Source organism: Cydia amplana, chromosome 1 (assembly GCF_948474715.1).
Source record: "Cydia amplana chromosome 1, ilCydAmpl1.1, whole genome shotgun sequence".
Classification (NCBI taxonomy): Eukaryota; Metazoa; Arthropoda; class Insecta; order Lepidoptera; family Tortricidae; genus Cydia; species Cydia amplana.
This window is the reverse complement of record NC_086069.1, coordinates 30,179,864-30,203,804: the sequence shown is the minus strand read 5'-3', so window position 1 is coordinate 30,203,804 and position 23,941 is coordinate 30,179,864. Positions and strand designations below refer to the sequence as shown.

The 23,941-nt window shown below is 42.7% G+C and overlaps 3 protein-coding genes across 3 annotated transcripts; 1 reads left to right on the top strand and 2 right to left on the bottom strand.

The window, feature by feature from the left end:
- Window positions 1-1,657: 1,657 nt before the first annotated feature.
- On the bottom strand, window positions 1,658-12,860 carry LOC134662653 (blastoderm-specific protein 25D). The gene is made up of 7 exons (XM_063518928.1): window positions 11,117-12,860; window positions 9,677-10,089; window positions 6,965-7,196; window positions 6,069-6,212; window positions 4,723-4,789; window positions 2,901-3,094; window positions 1,658-1,870 (listed from the first exon to the last, which is right to left on the bottom strand). Exons 1-7 carry the CDS (start codon window positions 12,689-12,691, stop codon window positions 1,658-1,660), a joined length of 2,838 nt encoding a protein of 945 aa, XP_063374998.1. The 5' UTR covers window positions 12,692-12,860.
- Window positions 12,861-13,381: 521 nt separating this feature from the next.
- On the top strand, window positions 13,382-15,047 carry LOC134652091 (chitinase-3-like protein 2). Its single transcript, XM_063507259.1, has one exon. It carries the CDS (start codon window positions 13,510-13,512, stop codon window positions 14,746-14,748), a length of 1,239 nt encoding a protein of 412 aa, XP_063363329.1. The 5' UTR covers window positions 13,382-13,509; the 3' UTR covers window positions 14,749-15,047.
- A 3,312-nt stretch (window positions 15,048-18,359) lies between these two features.
- Window positions 18,360-19,917, bottom strand: LOC134652101 (uncharacterized). The gene has a single exon (XM_063507271.1). The coding sequence runs from the start codon at window positions 19,768-19,770 to the stop codon at window positions 19,297-19,299; it is 474 nt and encodes a 157-aa protein (XP_063363341.1). The 5' UTR covers window positions 19,771-19,917; the 3' UTR covers window positions 18,360-19,296.
- Between the last annotated feature and the right edge of the window lie 4,024 nt (window positions 19,918-23,941).

The window sequence follows — 23,941 nt, the reverse complement described above, 5'->3', positions numbered from 1 at the left end:
CTAGCATCGAGTGACGGAACTATCAGTACTGCTACTTGACAATAGATGTAGCACCGACCGGAAAGTTTTATCTCAACAGTATAAGACTTTTCGGTAGGTGGCTACATCTATTGTCAAGTAGCGGTACCGATAGTTTCGCTACTCGATGTCAGATATTAATAGTCTTTTTGGTACCGAAACTGATGTATCGAGTGAGCGCTCTGTATTTTTTCTCTATGACTCGGGTGAATCGTCGAGGCGTACGTAAACGGAAAAATGTACGACGATCGAAGAAAATTTTACGTTCCCGGACGTCTATTTAAGGCCCACTTGCATCATTTCACTAACCCGGGGTTAACCGGTTAAACCTGGAGTTACCATGGTTACCAGTACAATTTGACACTTGTTTAACGGTTTAATCGCTTAACCCCGGGTTTGTGGGATGGTGCAAGTGGGCCTTAATCGCACGTCCGGCCGGAGCTGGGGGGGGGGGGGGTCGCCGGGGCGGGCGACGGGGGGTTTTTGTTGATGGTGCGGAACCCTCCGTGCGCGAGTCCGACTCGCACTTGGCCGGTTTTTTTTTTATTTACGTCGGGGGTCGGTCGTCCGAGCGGAGGCCCCCGGAGCCCCGCCGGGGCCGGGCTGGGCGGGCCGCGTGTCCCCGCTTCGCTCGGGGCGCTCCGGGGGCTCGCGGGCGCGCCGATCGTTTTCTCCTATATCGCCCCGGGTGGTATCGTCACAGAATAACTAATAGTACTACCGTACAGAAAATTCACTCCTTCACAAAAGTCAGATCAGGTATAAAATTACACCTATATCGCCGCCCGCGAGCAAAATTGAAACTTACAACCGCGCACAAACCGTGAATCTCCTTTGCGCGCCGCAGTTTTATGACCGAGCTGTGAGTGTCGGCACGGGATTATCACTCGACAAGTTTTTATACCTATACCCACCGATTTATTATTTTTAAGATAAATATGTAGGAATTACAAACGTTGATTATGTAAACGTACATGTTTTATCCGGAGATGGTATGCCCGAATCTCACGGAAGTGAGTTTCGAAGCCGTTGTATATTTTTAATTTTGCGCGAGCGCCGCGCGACACGACTATCGTGCGCAAGAGCGGCGGCCCACTGCCATATAGAGATGGGTAACTCAGGAGTGATAGATAAAAAATATATATATCTTTCTCTTTTCATGAATCACTCTTCTTGTCTTTACGAATCCGAATGTATCAGTATATCCGTACAGCTCTCACTCCCTCAGCAACAATTTACTAAAGCGATAAGCGATGTCTCGGTCGCGCGTTGACCGAAGTAACACGAACGAGCGACAGCGGTCGTTCGGGCGAGTTCGGACGCGTCATGCGCTATATATTCCGCGAGAAGTAGATACAGTAACTATAGTCTTTCTCGCTCGCTACTACTACTACTACTCTCTCTCTCTCTCTCTCACTGATAAGATGCCGCGTAGTCAGCAAGTGCTGATACAGTTGCGAGCGGGACAACTGCGGATATAAAGATATAAAAGAGTGATACATATCCCAGTGACAGAAAGATATATATCACTCTTTTCTTTCTACTGACACATTTCGCCCATCCCTACTGCCATACGCCTGTCCGCTGGGCGCGCCGGCCAAACGTACCTAAACTGCGGAGTGACCCCCCCCTGCCCCCGTCACAGGAGGCGCGGCTCGGGGCGGCGGTGGTGCTGCAGCTGGCAGTTCTCGCGGTACAGGTCGGCGACGAGCGCGTCGGCGGCGTGCAGGCGCGCCAGCAGGCGCGCGGCGGCGCGCTCGGCGTGCGCGGCGCGCGCGCGCAGCCCCGCGCCCGAGCCCGCCGCGCGCCGCCACGCCGCCGCCAGCGCCGCGCAAGAGCACGAGCACGACCCCTGCGAGGGACAAAACACGTTTTTATTACATATACAGAGTGCTTCCTGTAACAGCAGCAATAAATTAAACTGTAGGCTGTACTCCCCAAACTGACCGACATCTGTTCAGCAACTTTTGAAAATAACTCATGTTTTGATTTTTATTACACTTTAAAGTTTATTCTGAGACGCAATGTATTGCAAGTTTTGTTATGTTTATAGCGTGACAAGCGACGTCAAATACACTGATGTCAGCATACATTGAAGGCAATATTTATTTTGTATGAAAAAGAGGAAATCTAAAGGATTCATTATTTTTAAAAGTTACTGAACAAATCTTGGTCGGTTTGAGGAGTACAGCCTTTAGTTTAATTTATTGCTCCCGTTACCCTGTATAATAGGGATGACGACACGTATTGAATTCTATAACAAAATCTAGTAAAATAGATAGCGAACGAGCTATTTACCACAATAATGTGGATATTAAAACAAAATATTGAAAAACTACAAAAATACGGGACCTGAAAGTTTCAAAATTTATGTTTTTTTTCAACTTCCGAAAACGATAACAGTAAAGGTACCATTCGATTCCTTACATTTCATCAAAAAAAAAAAATTGTATAACGTCTATATACATAAACGCAATATTTAACCGACAAAAACGCAATTTTCTCGTTTTATCCATACCACTCCATACTACAAGACGGGCTCCCGGAGACCTTGACGTCACGTTCCCTTATCGTTTTGTATAGGGCGTTTCGCGAGTGAAGTGGGACGACTGTCGACCTTTGACTACAATTTCTGACTTTTGTGCAATGGGCCCCATATAGATATTTGATCCTAAAAACAAACCCGATCGATTGATACCATAAATGAAAATTAGTCATGTAGCCTATTCACCGAAACGTATGAGACGGATATCGTTTCGCGATTTTATGCTCGTTCCGGGCGACCCTCGGGTCCGCCCCCCTCGAAGTATAATCTGACGTCACGAAACCTCTCCGTATATTTCGATCGTTCTAAATATTTTCCACCCTGTATAAGAACTCACCGGCGGGTGGGGCTGCGGCCCCCGTGCGGTCCCGGAGTCGTGCGCGGCCGGCGCGTCGCTCGCGTCCCCGCCGCCGGCGTGAACCCCGCCGCCGGCATGAACCCCGCCGCCGCCGGCATGAACCCCGCCGCCGTGAGGCGTGACGTGCGCCAGCGCACCCGCCGACACGCTGCGCCGCGCCATGTCACCTGACGCTGGAGTACATCACGATAAATAACATCATAGTCCAAACGGATGCCCTCCCCTACTAAATATTTTTAGTTCAAATTGTTTAAATTGTTTTTCTACTCCCGTACTTTTATTTGTCATTTAAAGGGTCGTGCACACATCTTTAAAACCCTGTCTTAAAGTTGTCAAGACAAGTCTTTAGTCTATTCCCTAAAAAAGCATTTGTGCATACACGCAGTATCTTTTTGGCTCTTTTACAATACTTCGTGTAATGGCCACTTAAAAAATACATTGTTGCCAACCTTATAGTCATAGCACACTGTCGTACCGCAACGCGACCTTGGTTCGTCGCACCCATAAGTGAGAACGAGAAAGAAATATATCTTTCTCGCTCTCGCTTATGGGTGTGAATGTCATATCTGACAAATAAGTGAACCATAGACATGTTTTTTTTTTAATTTCATTCAGTCTTTTCCCGCTCGTACCCTCCATTCTTTGCTACTTCTTGAATATTGTGAATCTTGAATATGAATACTATTGTGCCTGTCGAATCAAAACTTAACTTTTGTGTTAAAAAACAGTGTGTCTTTCAAGTTAAAATGGATGAAGACAAAAACTTAGTGTCTACGCCTGAAGAAATATCAGTAATAGCACAAGAATCACTAAAAACAGGTAGATACCGTAGGTAGAAGTCAACTAGATGACATGAAAAATATTTGTTAACAATTTTATTTCAAAGTAAGTGTTTGGTCGTAGAAAAAGTATTGTATGCAACGTTGTTTAACTGAGTCAAAAAATACTCGTGGCGTCTTTATTAACAATTTTCGGCTTCGCCTCAAAAAACTGCATACGAAACTTTCATTCACATGTAAGCAGACTGATTATAATCTTCGAAATAAGCATAGTTTAAAGTTACACTTTCACAGAACAAATTACGGCAAACGAAGTTTTTTAAACGAAGGTGCAAAATTGTACAACAAACTGACGCCGGCGATAAAAAATAGTCCTTCGATCAACATATTCAAAAAGAAACTTAAACGGTATGTAGTTGAAAATATTTCGCTTAAATAAGTAGTTACATAAATACCACAGTTGCAAATAATATATATATATATATATATATATATATATAAAACACAGTCTATTAGTTTAACGAATATTTTCAAATACATAACCGTTTTTACTATTACATCTAACATAAAAAAAAAATGAAACACGCAATTGCTTATAACATATGTACTTTTAGATTAAAAGCATGATAATTGATTGATACAATTATTAATTATAAGTTACTGCACTCGCAGAGTTATGCATGTTGTTGTTACGCTACCCACTCTTAGTATTAGTTAATATTGTATTTACAGTTTTTGCATCGCACGGTCGAGGGTACGCTACGAATAGCAACCTTAATCCTATACACATAATAACTATGCTAATTTACTGGTGTTTCCTTGAGATGCAAAAACATAATAATATGTATAGCATTAAGTTAAATTTTAATTCTCATTTTAAGTGAATAATGTATATTCTTATGAGAATAAATGTCTTAAACCATAAACCATTGTTACTCACGCCACTCGCCTTTTTTGACCCCTCTTAAACAACGGTTGCATAAAATACTATTCTAAACGTTTGTAATTTGTAGTGAACTCACCCGGCGGACGCGGATCCGCTAAACGCCGGTCGCCGTCGGAGGCGGGCCGCGCCGCGAGCGGAGCTCTCTGGAAACAGAAATGGTAGCCGTCAGTCCTTTACGCGGGCGAGTCACTCGCCGTGTACCTACCTAAATCCGTACAACGAAAACAAAAGCGAAGCCCTTAAGATCGGTTTTCCTAGGATAGCGGTGCCGTCATATAACGGCCGTCTCCATACTAAATAATACGGCTAAATATGGATGTCGTAGTATTTGTATGGAGACGGCCGCTATATGACGGCACCGCTATCAGAGGAAACCAAAGCATTATAGGCTCACATAAAAATAAGTTATTAAATTTATACGGAACCCTACGTGAGCGAGTCCGACTCGCACTTGACCTGACCGATTTTTAGGGTTCCGTAGCCAAATGGCAAAAACGAAACCCTTATGGATTCGTCATGTCTGTCTGTCCGTCCGTATGTCACAGCCACTTTTTTCCGAAACTATAAGAACTATACTGTTGAAACTTGGTAAGTAGATGTATTCTGTGAACCGCATTAAGATTTTCACACAAAAATAGAAAAAAAACAATAAATTTTGGGGGTTCCCTATACTTAGAAGTGAAAAACAAAAAAAAATTTTTCATCAAACCCATACCCCATCTTGGATAGGTCTTCAAAAATGATATTGAGGTTTCTAATATATTTTTTTTCTAAACTGAATAGTTTGCGCGAGAGACACTTCCAAAGTGGTAAAATGTGTCCCCCCCCCTGTAACGTCTAAAATAAGAGAAACCCTTCATGGGCGAGTCCGACTCGCACTTGGCCGCTTTTTTATTTATTTAATAAGATTGGCCGATCGAAGCCGACAGATAGCTTCAGTATAGGCTTTCCTGCCAATCCTATCAAATGTCATATTAATTTATTTGTTATTTTTTTACTCGGCTGCCAAGCTCGCTTAGTCCTCCAAATCTCAGAAACCCGTGCCGTGGCCAGCAGTAAAAACCTTTGACCTCGTCGTAAGTTTAAGTTCTCTCTGACTAATGATCGTAGCCAGGGATCGGAACCGGTTTTTTGCAAAAACATAGAAATAACCATATTTTTCGAATTATTTTATACTTGAAATGTAGCACTCAGTTGTGTTTTTAGGTAACGACTTCGTATTATTAGATGGCCCAATTAGAAATGAAGTAATTAGCAAAGAACGAAAAAATACCGTTTCCGTTCCCATACAAAAAATACCGGTATCCGATCCCTGATCGTAGCAACGAATCTTTTCTAACTCCTGGCGCGTTTTAATAGCGTCGGCGCGCTTCCACTTTGATTAAACTGCCTACGAGGGGGATATAAGGACTCGAGCATAACCACAGCCATAAGAGTTACCTGTCGACAGCTACAAGGGGGCGGAGGCGCCGTCCTCGCCTTTTCTAGCTCCTCGCGCGTTTCGTCGGCGTCGGCGCGCGCCGCCGCCAGCGCCCGCGCCGCCTCTATTTTAAACGTCTCGAACTCCTGGAAACACACGGCAGGATTATAAAATGACGGGTTTAATTTAAACATTGTGTCGGTAAAGCCAACGAGACTTGTTTTCACCTACACCAAAAGAAAAACACACATGTAGGTAAACAAGATCTGACTTGTGTTGTTTGTTTTCATCATCATCATTATCATTGTCTCGCCATGTGCATTTTTAAGACCAAGTTCCATTTTTGTCGTATGTTAGCGCATTCATCTAACGACAAAATCAGCAGCAAGTTTAAGAGCCAACAGGAGCTGAGATTTAAATATTTTAGGTAAATATACCCGTCTCGCTAACGGAAGCGGCTCCTAAAACTAGTGCGATAAGGACAAGGCGACAAATCCTGCGTAAAAATCTCAAAAATCGAGGTTTCGTACTCGACCGTTTCGTCCTCCAAAACTTAATCAATCGTAACCAAATTTGGAAATCTAAATGATTATGACATTATCTGTGTCGGACCGTTTTGCTTTTTTGGCTAATCGATATAAGTTTTGAATAGCGCGCCTCTCATTGCGGCATAGTCAATTAGGCCACTTTGGCCATTTTTGAAGGGCTCGAGCGCCTTAAAAAACAAAAATATCAAAAAAAGCAAAACGGTCCGACACAGATATCGATAATATTAATCTGTGTTAAAAAAATCATCGCTCTAGCTTCAAAACCCACGGAGGAAACGGTCGAGTACGTTTGTATGGAGAAATGACCACTCCCGTTGGCTCTCAATCGTGTGCTCGCTACTCGTCCGTACCCGCGCCAGCTGCTCGTACTGCGGCTCCAGCGCGCTCTCGAGCAGCGCCGGCAGCCGCGGCCGGAACTGCGCCTCGTACTCCGCCACGCGCGCCAGCAGCTCGCCCAGGCGCGCGTCGCCCGCCGCCGCCTCGGCCGCCGCCGCCGAGCGCTCGTCCGCCAGCTTGCCGGCCCAGTACTCCTCGCAGCGCTCGTACTCCTCGCGGAGAGCCTCCATGCTGGCTTCTAGCTCGCTGGAACAAAAACAATATTTGATAGAGACCCTATACATCTCTAAGGATAATTTGATTAACTACTATATATTGTAATCTTTTAGTTATGATGACACTTAGAGACATTTACATCTCTAAATAATTTTAGATTATAGTTTTTGTATGTGTTTTTTTCAATACTATTGTTATTGCGTTTTTTATAATTCGACATTTAGAGGCTTTATACATCTCTATGTTAGTTTGATTTGATATTTACGGCTTAGTTGTATTTTATAATTATTGATGTGTTTTTTTTGCTGTATGTAAATTCCATATTGACGTGTAAAAGTGCCCTTGTGGCCTATTTGCTGAATAAATGTTGATATTTGATATATTTGAATGATCATCTATTTTTCTCAAGTCGTTTGATGAAATTGCGAGACATAGCTTGTCAGTTCGCTAGTTTTATTTATTTAAAATTTGACTCAGTCACGAGGCCATATTAGGAATACCTTGTAGACTAACATGCTTATACAATAAAATTATGCATGAGGACCCCTGTTTAAAGTCTCTTTCGTAGAATGTCCCTTTTGTAAAATATGCCATTCGTCTGCGAATTGTCCATTTCGATAAGCTATAATTTTATATCCAATAAATCCAATAATCAGTTTACCGAGTAAGCGAGTCGACGTTTTTGAAAAAAATATCTTTCCGGTGGTAGGTACCGAATCAAAAATCCAAAAAGTGACCAAATTCGTAAATAATAAAGGGACGTTTTTCGATTCAATGACATTAGACAAATAATACAATTAAAGCATGTAGGTATGCAAAAGTAAAACTACCACAGATTTTTACAACTCTGACCGTAATCCGAGAAAATACATACCGGTGCAAGAAACTCGGCCATGCAGGATGCATACGACTATTGACGATTATATAATAATATAATCAGAGATGTGACTTATTTGAAATACTTGTATTTAAAATGCAAATACAAAATGCAAAATACCTATTTTGTATTTTGTATTTAAATACCTTTTGAAGAAAACTATTTTGTATTTTATTTGAAATAGTTTTGGGACCTATTTTCTATTTTCAAAATACAAAATACTTTATAGTAGGTAGGTAATGTAGGTAGGAGTTACAATCTCTTCTGATGTTACAATCCTGGCAACTCTCTCATTCTTTTAACATGGAACTGTTGAATCTGTTTAGTAACGTCGCACATAAAGTGTAATCTTGAGTGTTGGGAGGGTTTCAAGGCACGAGAGGAGAACAAACTTTTCTGCCCTGGTGAAACACAATCGAGACGTTTTCATCACACTAACGAGAGGCATTATACTAGCTGTGAAACATTACAAAGTAATGCTTTTAAAAGTTGGCCGATATAAAACATCATTCATACCTACATCCTACCGGTTAATATGAGCAACTAGAAATTTGCACTTTAGATATGGGATTGACTTCAAAGAATAAAGAGAGTCTTTTCAACTCGGAAATTCCGAGTAATACTTCTTAATTCAGACTAGGTATTCACTACTCAGAATACCTTTTATTGAAAAGTATTTGTATTTTAAAAAAGTATTTTGAAAATACCTATTTCGTATTTTGTATTTAAATACAAATTCAAAAACTATTTTGTATTTTGCATTTGAAATAGTATTATCAAGGAAGTATTTGTATTTTGTATTTAAATACTTTTTATAAAGTATTTTTCGCATCTCTGAATATAATATGTTAGTAAATAGTTAAAGATTGTTACTAGTTAGTTGAATCAGATTGAAGGTGGCATATAAACTCCTTAGGTAATCATTCCGGTGCAGGTAATACATAGTCGTGGGTGTTTTTGCTCACGTTGCGACCTATTTAGATCGCGTGACGTCGCACAGTAAGTAAGCAACAAATGTCATTGCATAACGTTACTCGCGTGCTACGCAGCGGAAGGAAACACTTTTATATTTAACATCAGCAATATAAAACTGACGATTCCAGTACCGTGTGCGGTACTTGTAGCTGGTAAAGTCGAATCTAGTCCTACACGGATACCATGCTCAAAATTGTGCTTATTAGAACAACCCCAAAGGCAGTGTATTTTAAACGTCCCGATCTTAAAATACTCTAATCGTACACCCATCCATAAATGCAAACTGACATCCTTATAAAGTAAGGACGCCAATAAGCACGAAGAATTTAGTACACGATATTTCCTATCTCAATCGCACGCGCATAAATTATATTGCTGTCCAGCTCGCACAGTGGCATTGACCGCCGGCATCATGGACCGGAAAGCAATATATGTAATTATTACGCGAATGGGATAGAAATAGAAAACGGCGGGTCAATGTACGTAATTCTTCGTGCTTAGCGTATTTACTTTGCATATATATATGTACCTATTATGTATGGTTGACGAAATATAATTTGCACCGATCTTCACAACAACTTCTATGACTAGATGGTGCAAATTTGCACTTCATAAATTTTCAAGAGACGACGGTTAATAAAGTAAGGAGTATACTCACGCGATCAAATTATTCAAGTCACTTTTCTCCGCCTCGTGTTTCTTCTGGAGCTGTTCAATGCGTTTCCCGTCATCACTTTCCTCTGTCTGCACAGCGGCTTCAACTGAATCACTTAACCCCCGCGCCGTCGCCGCTTCACTTAACCGTGGCGCCGCTGACGCTTCACTTAACCGTGGCGCCGCTGACGCTTCACTTAACCGTGGCGCCGCTGACGCTTCACTTGACCCCCGCGCCGCCGTCGCTTCACATAACCCCCGCGCCGGCGGCGAGTCGCTCAACTCCCGCAACGCCGCCGCTGCGGCCTCGCAGCGCGCGCACTCGGGTGATAACGAGTCGGCGATTGATCGGAGGCGGCGGGCGGCGTCTGTTTGGAAGACTAGGCGCTCGATGCTGGGCGGCGACGAATCGCAGTCCTGAAAACGTTTAAGATTTGCAATTACAATGTGTTCCACATGGATCTAACGACAATGTAAACAAAAAACATATTCCCCATATGTTCCCCCAATAGACAAATGTGTTACCTCATTGGCTAAATGACCAATTGACGTATTTTTTTTATTTACATCCCTAATAGACTATCGTACCGTATTTACTTATCGTATTTTCATTAAGGAGTTAACTGGCAATCTTTAAACCTTATTACAAAGACATTAGGTCTATCAATGGTCGATTAAGTGTTGCTGTTAGTAGATTAAAATTAGATCACTTTAAGGCCACTTGCACCATCCCACTAACCCGGGGTTAAGCGGTTAAACCGTTAACCCAATGTCAAATTGTACTGGTAACCATGGTAACTCCAGGTTTAACCGGTTAACCCCGGGTTAGTGGAATGGTGCAAGTGGCACTAAGAGTGCTTGTGAGTGACAGAACATGCGGTGAGAATGGGATGGGATGGAAGGATGAGATGTCAGATGACAAACAGATACGCATCGGACTTTTCGCGGAGAGTTAATCGATTTGTCTACGATTACTACGAATGTGTTGAATACTTTTAATTTCCCTTGGCACTTGTTCACTATTCTTAGTACAGTTTTTAATGACGTTAATGTAAGTACTAATAAAGGGAGTTTCCTTGTATCAGTTATATGACGCGGTACATACATACGTATACCTACGTACGACTGTAGTTATCCGCGAGTTTTAATCATAATACGATACGAGTGATACGAGTCAGACCTAATAGGGAATACGGAAATTCTATGATTTTTCATATAATTTATTTTGATTATTAGAAAGTGATATTACTCATATTTTTCGGGACTTCGCTTCATATCAACTTTTAGAATAATGTTTAAACTATCTAAACGCGGTTTATATTCAATTATTCACGTAACGCTTGGAAGTTTTTAGGATTTCATCAAAAGCCAGAAGAGCGGAAAGTACGGGATCGTGAGGAGTTGTCGCCAGGCCAGGGTCGGTGCTTCTGTAGTCGATGCTTACTTCGATCCTGTCGAGCGCGGCAGCGGCGTCGGCGGCGAGCTCGGCCTCGTCGCGCCACGAGGTGGCGGCGGCGGGCGGCGGCGCGGCGCCGCGGCGCGCCTCGAGCCCGGCCTGCAGCTCGTCCGCGCGGTCCCGCAGCAGCGAGCACTCCTCGCGCAGCTCCAGCACTTGTCGCTCCAGCGCCTCGCTGGCTACGCGACGCTCTTCCACCTCGCGCCCGGCCTGCGCTGCTGCTTCGCGTGCTTCCTCTTCAGTTCGCGCTTGCTCGCGTTCTGCTGCCGTAGCCCGTTCTTCCGCTGCGCTCACACGTCGCTCCAGCTGTTCTGATCGCAGCCGCAGCGTCGTTAGCTCGGCACGCAGCTTCGCCTCCAAATCTCCACGTCGTGCCACTTCGGCTTCCAGTTCGGCGCGTATCGTCGCGGCTCGCTCGCGCTCCGCGGCTGCCTCGTTGCTGACGGCGCGCGTGGTCTCCGCGTGCCGCGCTTCTATCAGGCGAAGCGCCGTCTGCCGTTCGGCTTCTAACCGAGCGTGATTCTCGTCTACGTCTTGGGCAAGGAGCTGCGCGCGTCGGTTGGCCTCGGCGAGGTCGGCGCGGAGTTTGTCGCGCTCCGCGACGGCGGCGGCGGCGCGCGCGCGAGCGCTAGTGCGTCGGAGGCGGCTGAGGGCCAGCGCCGCTTGCTGTAGCAGCGGCCGCGCATCGCGGTCCTCACGCGCCGGGAGCGCCCGTAGTTCGTCATCCAACGCGCGTTCTAACTCGGCAGGACTCAAGGTAGTGGCGGTGAAGCCGAGCTCGGCCAACAGACGGCGTGGACGGCGCACGCCAGCGCGCTCCCAGGCCTCGGCGACCGCCTCGCCTGTCAACGCGCCCTCCGCGTCGTCTTCTCCGTCAGGTGGGTCTGGTGGCGGTATAGCAGGTGGTGCAGTACCCTCGCCTGCAGCTAGCGGCGTCAGAGCCGCGTTAAGCCGGTCAAAGAATTCGCCGACGGTCGTCTCTTCCGCGGGCGCGGCGTCGAAGATGCGGTCTACGAGACGCGGATCGATCGCGTCCATGTGAAGGTCGCGGCACAGCGCGGCGGCCTGCGCGCGGTCTATGCGCCGCTCGTGGTCGAGGAGGTCCGGCGGAGGAGTGCGGGCCTCCATGGCGGAGGCGCTGCGCTTGTAGCGCATGCGAGGCCGTGCGCCGGCGTCGGCGTCGAGGCGCGAGGCGGAGGCGGCGCGCGGCACGGCGGCGGCCTCGTCGGCGCGGGCTGGCCGCGAGCGGCGCCCGTATTTCTTGGAGCCGAACACGAACCTGGGCGCGACCTCGCGGCCGGAGGAGTCGTCGTCGCTGGGCTCGGGCGCGGGCTCGGCGCCGAGCACGCCGAGCAGCCCGTTGCGGAAGGTGGCGAAGGTGACGCGCTCGGCGCGGCGCTCGAACAGCGACTCCACCAGCGCGGCGCCGCGGCCCTCGAGCTGCAACGCGTCACACAGCTGCAGCACGGCCGCGCGGTCCAGCGCCTCCGCGTTATCTACGTCGAACGTTTTGAACACTGTGTACAGCTGTTGCTCGTAGTGGTTCATACCCCCGTCGTCCATCGCTACAGCCCGCGCTGCACGATACACACGTGCATAACGTCTAATGGATACTAGCGATAATTCAATTTACATAGTTAACAGTAAAATAAATTAAGAACGACATAATTATTGCTATCAATTCCGTCACGTTCCCATCGCATACAATACATGTCATATGTCAAGGTGACATTATCATGTTGACGTTGACAACAAAGGTACATTTAGAAATGTAGCTAGCCTTTCCGCAAATCACTTGTATTTTATGATTTTATTATATGCATGATGAAGCATATAATTTAAGTACTTAAACTTTATCAAAGTAATCGTTATGCGTATATGGCTGATCAGGGTTAAAGCGAATATCAATTATGGAGAAATCAAAACAAGGTTAACATATTACGACGACCATACGACGACCCTCGTAAACGTCAGTTACGGTTCATCCCACGCAGTTCATGCATTGCACAATCTATCTATTGCGTTATATTTTATTATTTACACAATGGAATCGATTTCTTATTTCACTTGTGGTACTTTTAATGAGCATTTACTTTATTAATAATCTATTAATATGAATTAATATTTATGAAGTGTTGAAATTGTTAAAATATGACGTATTAGGACGACGGTGACGTTTTAGCAAATCATACGTAAAATGAAATGAACTCAACTACGTCTCATGACGTCATTAATATTGTATAATTGAATGTTAGTTTTTGTTGTTTTATCTCTATACACAGTGCGTAAAACGTTATCAATATTTTTTTGTTTACATAATAATTGGACCGCACGCCCATATGGCGACGATAACATTCCCTTAAAGCATTTAGTTTTCTAATATGGAGAAGGACATTGATAGCAACCTGGACGAGGGAGACCTCGTCGAGCTGCTGAAGGTGGAGAGCAGGTTGGTGACGCACGCGCGGGCGCTGCGCTGGGCCGCGTGCCTCATGGTGTTCGTGGGCGCCACGCTGTCGTTCTGCCTGCTGGTGCCGCCGCCACGGCCGGCGCCCGCGGCCGCGCTCGTCTGCTACTACAACACGCCCCGCGACGCGCGCTCGCTACAGCCCAGAGACATACCACCACACTTGTGCACACATATCAATGTTGCTTTCGCCCGTGTGCGCAATAAAACCTTGCACTTGGACCCGCCGCAGTTGGCCGCCATACGTCAAGTAGTGTTGCTTAAAAAGTCGAACCCTTACCTGAAGGTGCTTGTGTCTGTAGGAGGCGCCGGAGAGAACGGTTTCGCTGACATGGTGATCAATCACGCCTCTCGCAAGCAATTCATTAGATCCATCAAAAGCCTCCTCCATAACTATACCTTAGACGGAATAGATCTGGACTGGGAATTCCCAACCGGCAACCGTCAGCGACAACACTTCTCCCAGCTGCTTCGGGAGATCCGAACAGAGTACCTTAGAGAAAAACGAGATTACTTACTGACAGTCGCTGTTGTGGCAGAGGAAACCATAGCCGATGCATCATATGATTATGATCAACTAAACTTGTACACTGACTTTGTGAATGTTATGACTTACGATTTTCATTTCTACACTAAAATGACTCCATTCACTGGCTTCAACTCCCCGCTGTATTCCGAACCGGGGCAGCGGTTGTTTCTTTCCACACTGAATGTAAACTACACAATGCACATGTACCTCGCTAAAGGGCTAAAACCGGAAAAGCTTGTAGTAGGGATTCCTACATATGGGCACTCATTTCAGCTGGTAAATCCAGGTAACACATTGCCAGGTAGTCCGGCAGCGGGGCCAGGCAGCTTAGGTGCTGGTGGATTTGTGTCATATCCGGATGTGTGTCAGTTTGTGAAACATCCGGGCGGGAAGCAATCGCGGGATGTTGCCGCGGCGGTACCATACGCGCACCGCGGTACGGAGTGGCTGTCATATGATGATGAAGAAAGTGTAGCAAGGAAAGCTGAGTTAGCAGGGCGATTGGGGCTGCGCGGGGCTATGGTTTACTCGCTCGACGCTGATGATTACTCCAATGTCTGTGGGCTGAAGGCTCTGCCGCTCGTGTCCGCCGTCCGCCGCGCGCAGGACGGTCCTCTGACTTAATACCTGTTTCTTCCTAGCCACGTAGGTGATCTTGTACATCGCGCTGGACTTCATGGCGGAGTGCCGCGGGCCGCGTGGGCGCGCGGGTCGCGGCGGGCGAGCGCGGCGTGAGCATTGTGCGGACTTATTAACTTTTACGACGAAAAAAACAGAATGCCGGCCTTACGAGTACTGTTCCGTTTACTGCAAGGTTTCCGCGCGAGCGCGCGCGCGACGCGCATCGCCGCCAGCGTTATGTTAATCGTCTATAATTAACTAGAGAAATTATAAGAATGTTATGTAATTATTTTAACAATTTATTAGTAGTTTTTTTATATACATATGTTAGATTTGATAATCAATGTAATGTAAGGTCAGTTTGGGCAAGCGACTACGCGAGGTAAGTGGCGTATTGGCTTTGCTTAGAAAAGAGATCGCATCGAGTGGCCCTTGCCCCAACCGACCTTACGTAAATAGGGTAACCTGTCGTGAAATCGGCAATGGCCGGCAATACAATAAGACCCACTTTAAAACAGGTTACCCTATTCTTGGAAACTGAACTGCTGTAAGGCTGTAACTGTTGTGATGAAATGCACAGGGATGTAATGCATGACTTACCGCGTAGCGGGAGCGGGGAGTATTGAGGCTGTGATGTGCAAACAACATGTTTATTGTTTACTATTTGGTTCTGCTCATGCTATTGCGAGTGGCAAATGAATGGACTCCCACAAATCACTAATAGAAGTGCACGTTATTCCATACGCTGACAGGGCATCAGACTGACCAGTGTTAGGTACAGCAAGCTGCCAATTGCATGGATACATTATTAATAGAATTCATTCATTATAAATGAATGGAATCCATTCATAATCAGAGCTCAAATTAATACTGGTTTGATGTAGTGATGAGCTCGGCAAGATATCGTAATAACGCCAATAGGGGCCAATTCGAGTCGTAAAAGTGTTAGGTGTGGCGTGACTAGCACATGACTGGTTGATTTTATAAACATGATTGAGTGGACATTTGCTAGGTTATATTACCCGCCAGTTTGATACCTCGAATAGGCCACAGGTTATTCGTATGTAATATAAAATACTAGATACGAAAGATAGCAAAAGTTACCTTCTCAGCATTTATAAATAGTTACGAAAAAGGGTGCCATTATATGATGTAAAACTTTTTTAGAAACAAGTACTTTGTTCGTTACTCAAATTCAAACAACTAAGTCGAATGTCTACAGGCTGTGCCCTAATGCGTATAAAGGCCCTAATAACCGACGTAACGATATTTTGATTAAAAGTTGTTATATTAAAGATATCGAGATCTATGGTTTTAAATTTTAACGACCTCAGCCTAGTCGGTTCGTGACTCTGCCTATGAAGGAGGTCCCGGGTTCGATTCCTGGTAAGGGCATTTATTTGTGTTCTTATCACATATAGGTATTTGTTCCTGAGTTATGGATGTTTTGTATGTATTAAAGTATTTATCAATATCTATTTATTATGTACTAGGACGTACTAGCGACCCCGCCCGGCTTACACAAAACCATAACAAATTATACCTACACCTAAACCTTCCTCAAGAATGACTCTATTCATAGGTGAAAACCGCATGAAAATCCGTTCAGTAGTTATTGAGTATTGCGAACATACATACACAAAAACAGACAGACGCGGCGGGGGACTTTGTTTTATAAGGTGTAGTGATATCGGCGTCTACTTAGTACCCAGAATACAAGCTTTATTTAGCTTACTATGGGACTAGGTCGATACTCGCGCGATTTGTGTAAGAGAATTATTTATTTTTATTTAAATTGGTCGATTATTTCAGCCCACCCTGTACATTAGGTACTAAATTATGCATACCAAGCCCACATAAAGTGCAAATCCGATATGTTATAGATGGATGTGGTCGACATTGGGCGCACCTGGCACCTGTGTGGGTGACGATTGCATCATACAAATAGTCGACGCGACTAATCATTCGTAGACCTTATTAAAAAGAGTAATAAGAGCTATGAAAGGTAAAGTGTTGCTATACCTACCTATGTAGAATACTAATACATACTGCCTGCAAAACTTTACATTCTAAATGTAGCATTTTCTAACTATATTCTGCGATTTTATCAATTTATTCGTACTGTACCTAACTATATTAAATGTTGATGATAATTAATGTTAAGTGTAGTTATTACCACATCAATGATGATTATCTGGTGTGAAAGTTAAATTCAAGTGTATTTTAAAGTAAATCGATATAACTTTCAAGATATACATTTTGTAAATGTAAAACTAAAATAGCTATATATATGTTACCAGTGTACAATTTTAGAGTAGATATTTAAATGAGTAATATATGTAATTGAATAAATATTGTCCCAAACGAAAATGCTTTTTGTTTAAATTTTGTTTTCCCGCCTCTACTTGGCCTCTACACGGTTTTTCACAACACAGAACATGGTCATCGCTACGTGAATGGGTGACCACAGACCATAGTCAAGAATCTATCCTAAAAACGAACGTATTAAAAGTTGAATAAATAAAAGACCTGATTAAAAATAGGAAGCTCTTTAATATGGCACTACCTTACAGTACCTACATGTTAGATTGATACAAACTATAATATTCGTGAAGGCAACTAGCGTCGCCTGGCGGCCGACCGCGGCTTTTACCAGCAGCTTAACTATAAAAATAAAACAAAAATGGCCTCTATATGGCTCTAATCCGGCCAGACCTACAACAGTAATATTGCATTGTCATTTGACTTACATATAGATATAGCAAAATGATAACAACAGAAAGTGAAAGTAAATAAAAACCAGCTCTTATTAGCACTTACTTGATATCAATGATGATACCCCAGATACCCAGTGGTAACATTTGAATTTAACATTCCCGGAATTTCCCGTATCCTCCAAATCCAAAGTCTACGACAATCTTATCAGTAACAGATGAGAAAAATTCCAGTTTGTTACCTCTCGTAGTAAATAGGTGGAACGTAGGAAATCCGTTTTAGTGTACATACAATTTATTTTTGCACAAATTGTTTATACTATAGGTACCAAAACAAAATTGCCGCAGAGGCCCCTCCAGATGCGCTGCTGCCTACTTAGAACTAAGCTCAAACTGTCGTGTATGCTGGTCTATCCGATTATTACAATTTTAGGATATTTCCTCTGTATTGTTTCATATTCTTGTGCTCCGTTTAGATATCACAATATCATCTGTGCAGCTTAAGACTCAAATGAACCATGAGTTGAGTGACAATAGGCAAATATTTTTATCATAGTACAGCAGTTTAAATCCTTCGTCTAAAGATGCTAAAAAACTAGTTAATGCAACCGAGTATACTAGCATGCAGGTTTAAGAGCTTATTATAATAAAAAAGAGTTACAAAATACAAAATTATCTGACAAAATGGAAATAAATACTAACAGGCCTAGCCGTAAAGCAACCGAGAAACTTAAACAAAACTAACTTATCATTAAAGAGAGCTACTGAGAAGCGTGTGTTAAATGCATCGGAGCAAGCACTGGGTTAGTCGCAAACAGCCTACACTACTAGGGCCTCCAGACGACAGCCCACGGGCCAGGACCATTCTGGCCCGCAGAAAGGAAGCAGGGGAAGTACAGTGTAACCCTTAGGGAAAATAAGTTTGGAGACCCTAAACTACACTAACTGAAAATGTCCTACCAAAACTAATGCCTACTACCTCATGTACGTTTTACTTAGCTCTTAGCAGCCATTGGTGAATATGAACATCACACATGAAGAAAAGCTGCATACATGAGACAAGTAAAACTTACAAGCTGTGGATGAGTTACTACGGTACAGACAATAGTAATATTATGCATTATTGTCCATTATAAAATACTATGTCCATGGACTGAAGTTGTAAGATATGTACTTGTTGCCAATGTGACTCAAGCTTGACCAACCAGGCTCAAGGAATGTGCTCGGAGCCCTGTCTCCCTCCTAACATTACCATACTAGCTAACATTGTAGATTTCACACAAAATGTAAATTCATTCATATCACAAACTATAGGTATATAGTAACTATATACTTCTCTATATCATATATAATAGTTGAGTATCTAAGTAATAGGATATGGCAACTTATAACAACTTATTGTCTAATGGAATATTCTACATCTAGTTGCACCAGCAGTGCTTCTCACGTAACCACCCAACATCACTCGACCAGTCCCAATCTTCACAACATTCTGCTCCCACTCACCAGACCTCCAAATTTTCTAATTACTATATTATTCAGTGAGAATTATTTGGGTGATTACATGAAATCTCATAATATTATACCAAAAAACTGCTCCCGTCAGGATAAATTGACACAATCCAATCCCACAGGAGCAGCGCCTCGCTGCGCGGGAGCGACTAAAAGCTAATGACAAAGTTATCATATACTCTAATAAGTAAAATTAACAGGACGGCTCGGTCTTCTTGTGTGAACTATTGAAGCATTGATATGTCACACCGCACTCCGCGCTTTTCCTTCGTGTTCAGTACGTAGGGTGGCGAGTGGAGCGGAGCGGGCGCGAGCGCGGGGGCGGTTACGTCTGCAGCCAGTGGAACATGAGGCTGTGCACGGTGGGGTAGTCCAGCTCGGCGTTGGGCTGCGCCAGCAGCTCGCGCAGGCTGAGCGCGGGCGGCGCCGCGGCGGGCTCGCTGGCCGCTGAGTGCGCCGAGTTGTCGTCCGACGCGCAGTCCGACGAGCCCGGCTCGTACGACAGGTCGCACAGCGTCGGCGGCTCGTCAGTGTCGCTTGGCTCGTCGTCAGGCGGCGCGCGCTGCTTCGACCAACCCGCCTCTTCGCTTCCCTCGTTCTGTCGTCTCGCGTTCTTCAGCGCGCGATAGCGCCGCGAGCGTTCCCGCTGCAGCCGCCGTTTGCGCTCGTCCGCCCGCTCCAATTCCTCGGGCGTCTTCTTTGTCGAAGTTTTCCCAAAGAAGTACCTCATAAAGGACTCGTCGCAGTTCCGTTTGGACAGATAACTCGCCATCAGCTTGTAATAGTACTGGTTGTCCATATTTTCGTTGATTATTCCGGTTTCCGTTTGGTTTTGTGCACCGTTCGCTAAAATAACCCAGATATTCTAAAAATTGCGAAACAAAAATAATGAGAACGCGACTGTCGCCAACGTGACGTCATTGACATTTCGTTTTGTTTTATTTGAGGTGCGTTTTGTTTCCTTTTACCGTTCTAGTAGGTTCGATCAAATGTATTTCACGTATTTAATTTCAAATTACTGTTTAATAAATGCAAATAACAATAACCACTCGCACTATTATTATGTGACTACATACCTAGTTTATTCATTTTATTTAAGTATTCCAAACTCATACATATATAAACTGTTATGATAGCGTTTAGTTTGTCCTATATATTAAACTAATCAAATACTTACTAATCTTTGTAGTCGGGTCAGCACAGTTCATAATGTATGAGAGCTCTACATGAATTCTCACACTAGAGATTTTTTGAGATGTGATAACCTATGTTGCAAATACTATATTTAAAAAAAATCTCCACAAAATATGTCACATGGTTTTAATAAATCCAAACTATTATTAAAATAGAAAAAAATATATCAAAACATGAATCCGACACTCGAGATTTTTTAATATGCAGTTCTCAAACATATACTCATTATGTATTTATATTTTCTCCCAGCTTGACACCAAAACCAGCTCCCAATAATTTTCTTTATTAAAAATATTTTTTTATATAAAAATAACAACTATGTGTACATAACAATTACATGTTAATTAAGCGCTGTATATTTACTATATCCTACAAAAAAATCTCTCACGTAAATTAATCCATTTAATTACTATTAACCATTTTTGTTTTGAAAATGTTTTCGTTGCTTCGAGAAAATGGACAGTGGGTTTGTTTTTCACTTTCTCAAATCTCTTTCTCATGTTAGTGTAACAACAAAAAATCTCCCACGTATATGTAATATTGTATGGAATAAAACCATTATTAAATCATCCAAGCTATTTAAATTACCCTAAATGGCGGGTACTGATTCACTGTAGAGAACGTTTTATCGACTTCCATATCTCCGTCTCACTTCAATGTTCGCGGCAGACGATTGTTCCGCTTCAACAGCCGAGAGTTCGCGATCCGGTCGACCGTTAATTCTCCCATGACTATCTTACCCAGTTTCATCGGTATGCGTTGCGCGCTTACTTAACACACCTCAGGCCAAGCTCCTATAAAACGCGCAATGCATGCATGCATTGCGGTATCTCCTATACGTCACATATGTCAGCTATGAGGCTATGACATGGCTATGACAGACTGTGGCAGTTAGTTATAAAGTTTAGCGTAAAGAGAATATATCACTCCTTAGTGAAAAACCATACAGTTTGTGCGAAGTTGAGCGTTATGTCAATGCTAATAAAGATGATGGTTTGACTTACGGAAATGAATAATATAATATCATTTTATTTTATATTTCCAATTCCCGTTTCATTTACACCCAATATTAAATCTTTTTCCGTAATAAAATGCGTATATAATTACTGTCATCATCTGTATTTATTTTATTTCTTTAACCCCCGTTATTCATAAACGCGCTACAAACCTCAATTAGCTAATAATAGTAATAATCGTTTGTCCTTATCTGTCACTTTAACTTATGTATTTGTAAGTAAGGGATAAACATAATTGAACTAAATCAGGCCCGTAAAGTTTATGAATAAAGTGGTTAATCTTTATTGCACAAAAGAAAAACCTTATAGTACAAGAGGCGGACTTAATGCCATAAGGCATTCTCTACCAGTTAACGATGGCTTGTCCTCCGGCCCATTTGATCGATGACCTCCTTTGATTATTTATTTTTAATGGACGCCAAAATCCAGACAGGAACTTCGATTTTGACATTTACCACAGTAATGCAGTCGGTAGCAATGTCGCGCTTCAAAATTGCTGCAGTCGACTGCATTGCTGTAGAAAACGTGAAAAAGGTCATTCAAAGGGTAATAGGGTTATATACACCGCGGGATTTAATAACCCGAAAGATTTAAACCAACGATTTTAGAGCCTAATTAGAGTATAGTTATATAACACATAGTCCAAAAACCCTTAATTTAAGAGATATTAATTATTTAAAACAAATCACAAGTAAAAAAATCTCAATTCTAACACACCCTTATGCGTGACGTAGCCACCAATTAATTTTACACGCAGACGCACTAACTACATGGTTATTAGCCAGTTTCACTTAATTAAGTTTGATATCCTACAAAAAGGTTTCACTACCGAAATTTTGTTCTGTTCTCAATCACGAGAGTACAAACTATTTACCTTTACGATAACTGGCTGATAGTTTGACGAAAATGACGAAATTTATGTCAATAAAATGACATATTTCATATGTCACACAAGATATGCGCAAGATAACATCTTTAAATTTGATTGACTGTAATAAATAAAATTCATTTAGCGGATATTCACTTTGTGTACGGATTTGGAAACCCGAAGAACTATGTGCTTCCGGCACGACGGACCCACTTCAGCCTAGAAGTTCGTAAATTGGCTAGACGAACAATACCCTGAGAGGTGGATTGGCCGTGGAAGCAACGTCCTAATCTGGCCCGCCCGGTCACCCGACTTAACGCCATTGGTTTTTTTCTATGGGGAACTCTGAAAGATAAGGAAGGAATACTCAACACCAGTGAACTCTGGAGAAGAATTATTAATAAAAATTCGAACGGCTTCCGAAGAAATAAAGAACACTTTTGTAAACCTAAATAATGAAATCCGTTTAAAATTAAATCTTTGTGCTAAAAACGGTGGTACACACTTCGAAAACCTAATTCATTAAATTAATAAAAAAGCGTAATTGTTTAACATAGCTGTTTATTTTACTTTACTCGGTATAAATCAACACATCGAGAATTTAAAATACGTACTGATAAGCATGATCGATATTTTAACAAAAGGTCATTCAAGTAATCATCCCTTGCCAGCTGTAGTATGAGTTAAAACAATAAGAGGCATGATTTCTTTCGGATATAATCATGGTTAATGGCTTTGGTTACCTCACTCAAAGGAAAAGATTTTATCGCAAAGTTTCAACAATAATAACTGCACTGTACCTACTGTTGTAGTAATTAATAAAGTTTTGATACAATTTGTGGTATTTTGAGGTGCCAATCAATTGAAATAATTTCAACGTAAACATGATCCTAGACATAACTTGACAATTCTTGTCATGGAACACATGTCACTGCATTCGCCGTGCATCGTATGATATCGGAGTGATTCATGAAATGTCATGCTCGCTCTCTGTTTCTCTACTTGAGATTAATTAAACTCGCTCACTCTCTGAATAAAGGTTTGTTCACAAAGAAGCGGTAAATTAATATGATTTAATTTGTACTGAAATAGTAGTTTAATTAAAATATATAATTGGACCCATGTTGATATAACATTATTTACTCGTACTGTCGTCAAAAATACGTGGTTTAAATCTTTCGGGTTATTAAATCCCGCGGTGTATAAAATGAAATGATGCATTAATAAAACTTTAGTTAATTAACAATATTATATTAAATCATTAACAACTTTGACAGCACGATCTCTTCGCAGGTAGGTGCTCTACAAGGAGTTTATATTACAACATTATTTCCAAGAAATAATCTCTCATTGTTACGAAAATGTTGGTAGGGTGGCTTTAGGTTACTTTTCGTTCATATCGTCTTGGATATGGGTGAACATGGTGTTAATACACTCAGTATCAATCAACCTGTAAAGATATTGTAGCCTGGCCTTTTCTCGAAAAGTCTTCTAGAAAAATTTACGCTCATGTCGTCTCGGATATGAGTATATTTGGTATCAGTGCATTCAGTATAATATCCTGAACACAAATATATGAGATGACAAGCGCGAAAGTGGTGAGGGTAGTTGCTTATGACGCAAAGTTTTTACCATTTTTCTTTTAAACATACCATGTGGGGTACCAAATGAAAGGGCCTTGTGAGTAGATCACAAATATATAACACACTGTAACACTTTTACTACTTAATCCAACAAATTATTTGAAAAGGTTCAAAAATTTCACAACTGCTCTAAATTGACTAAGATAACTTGATCCCAAGTTTCCTTGCAATTATACGTAATCGAGGGCCAGGCTCATACTAGTTCTCATGTCGCGATGCGCTAACGCTAACAAAAACTAAGCGTTACGA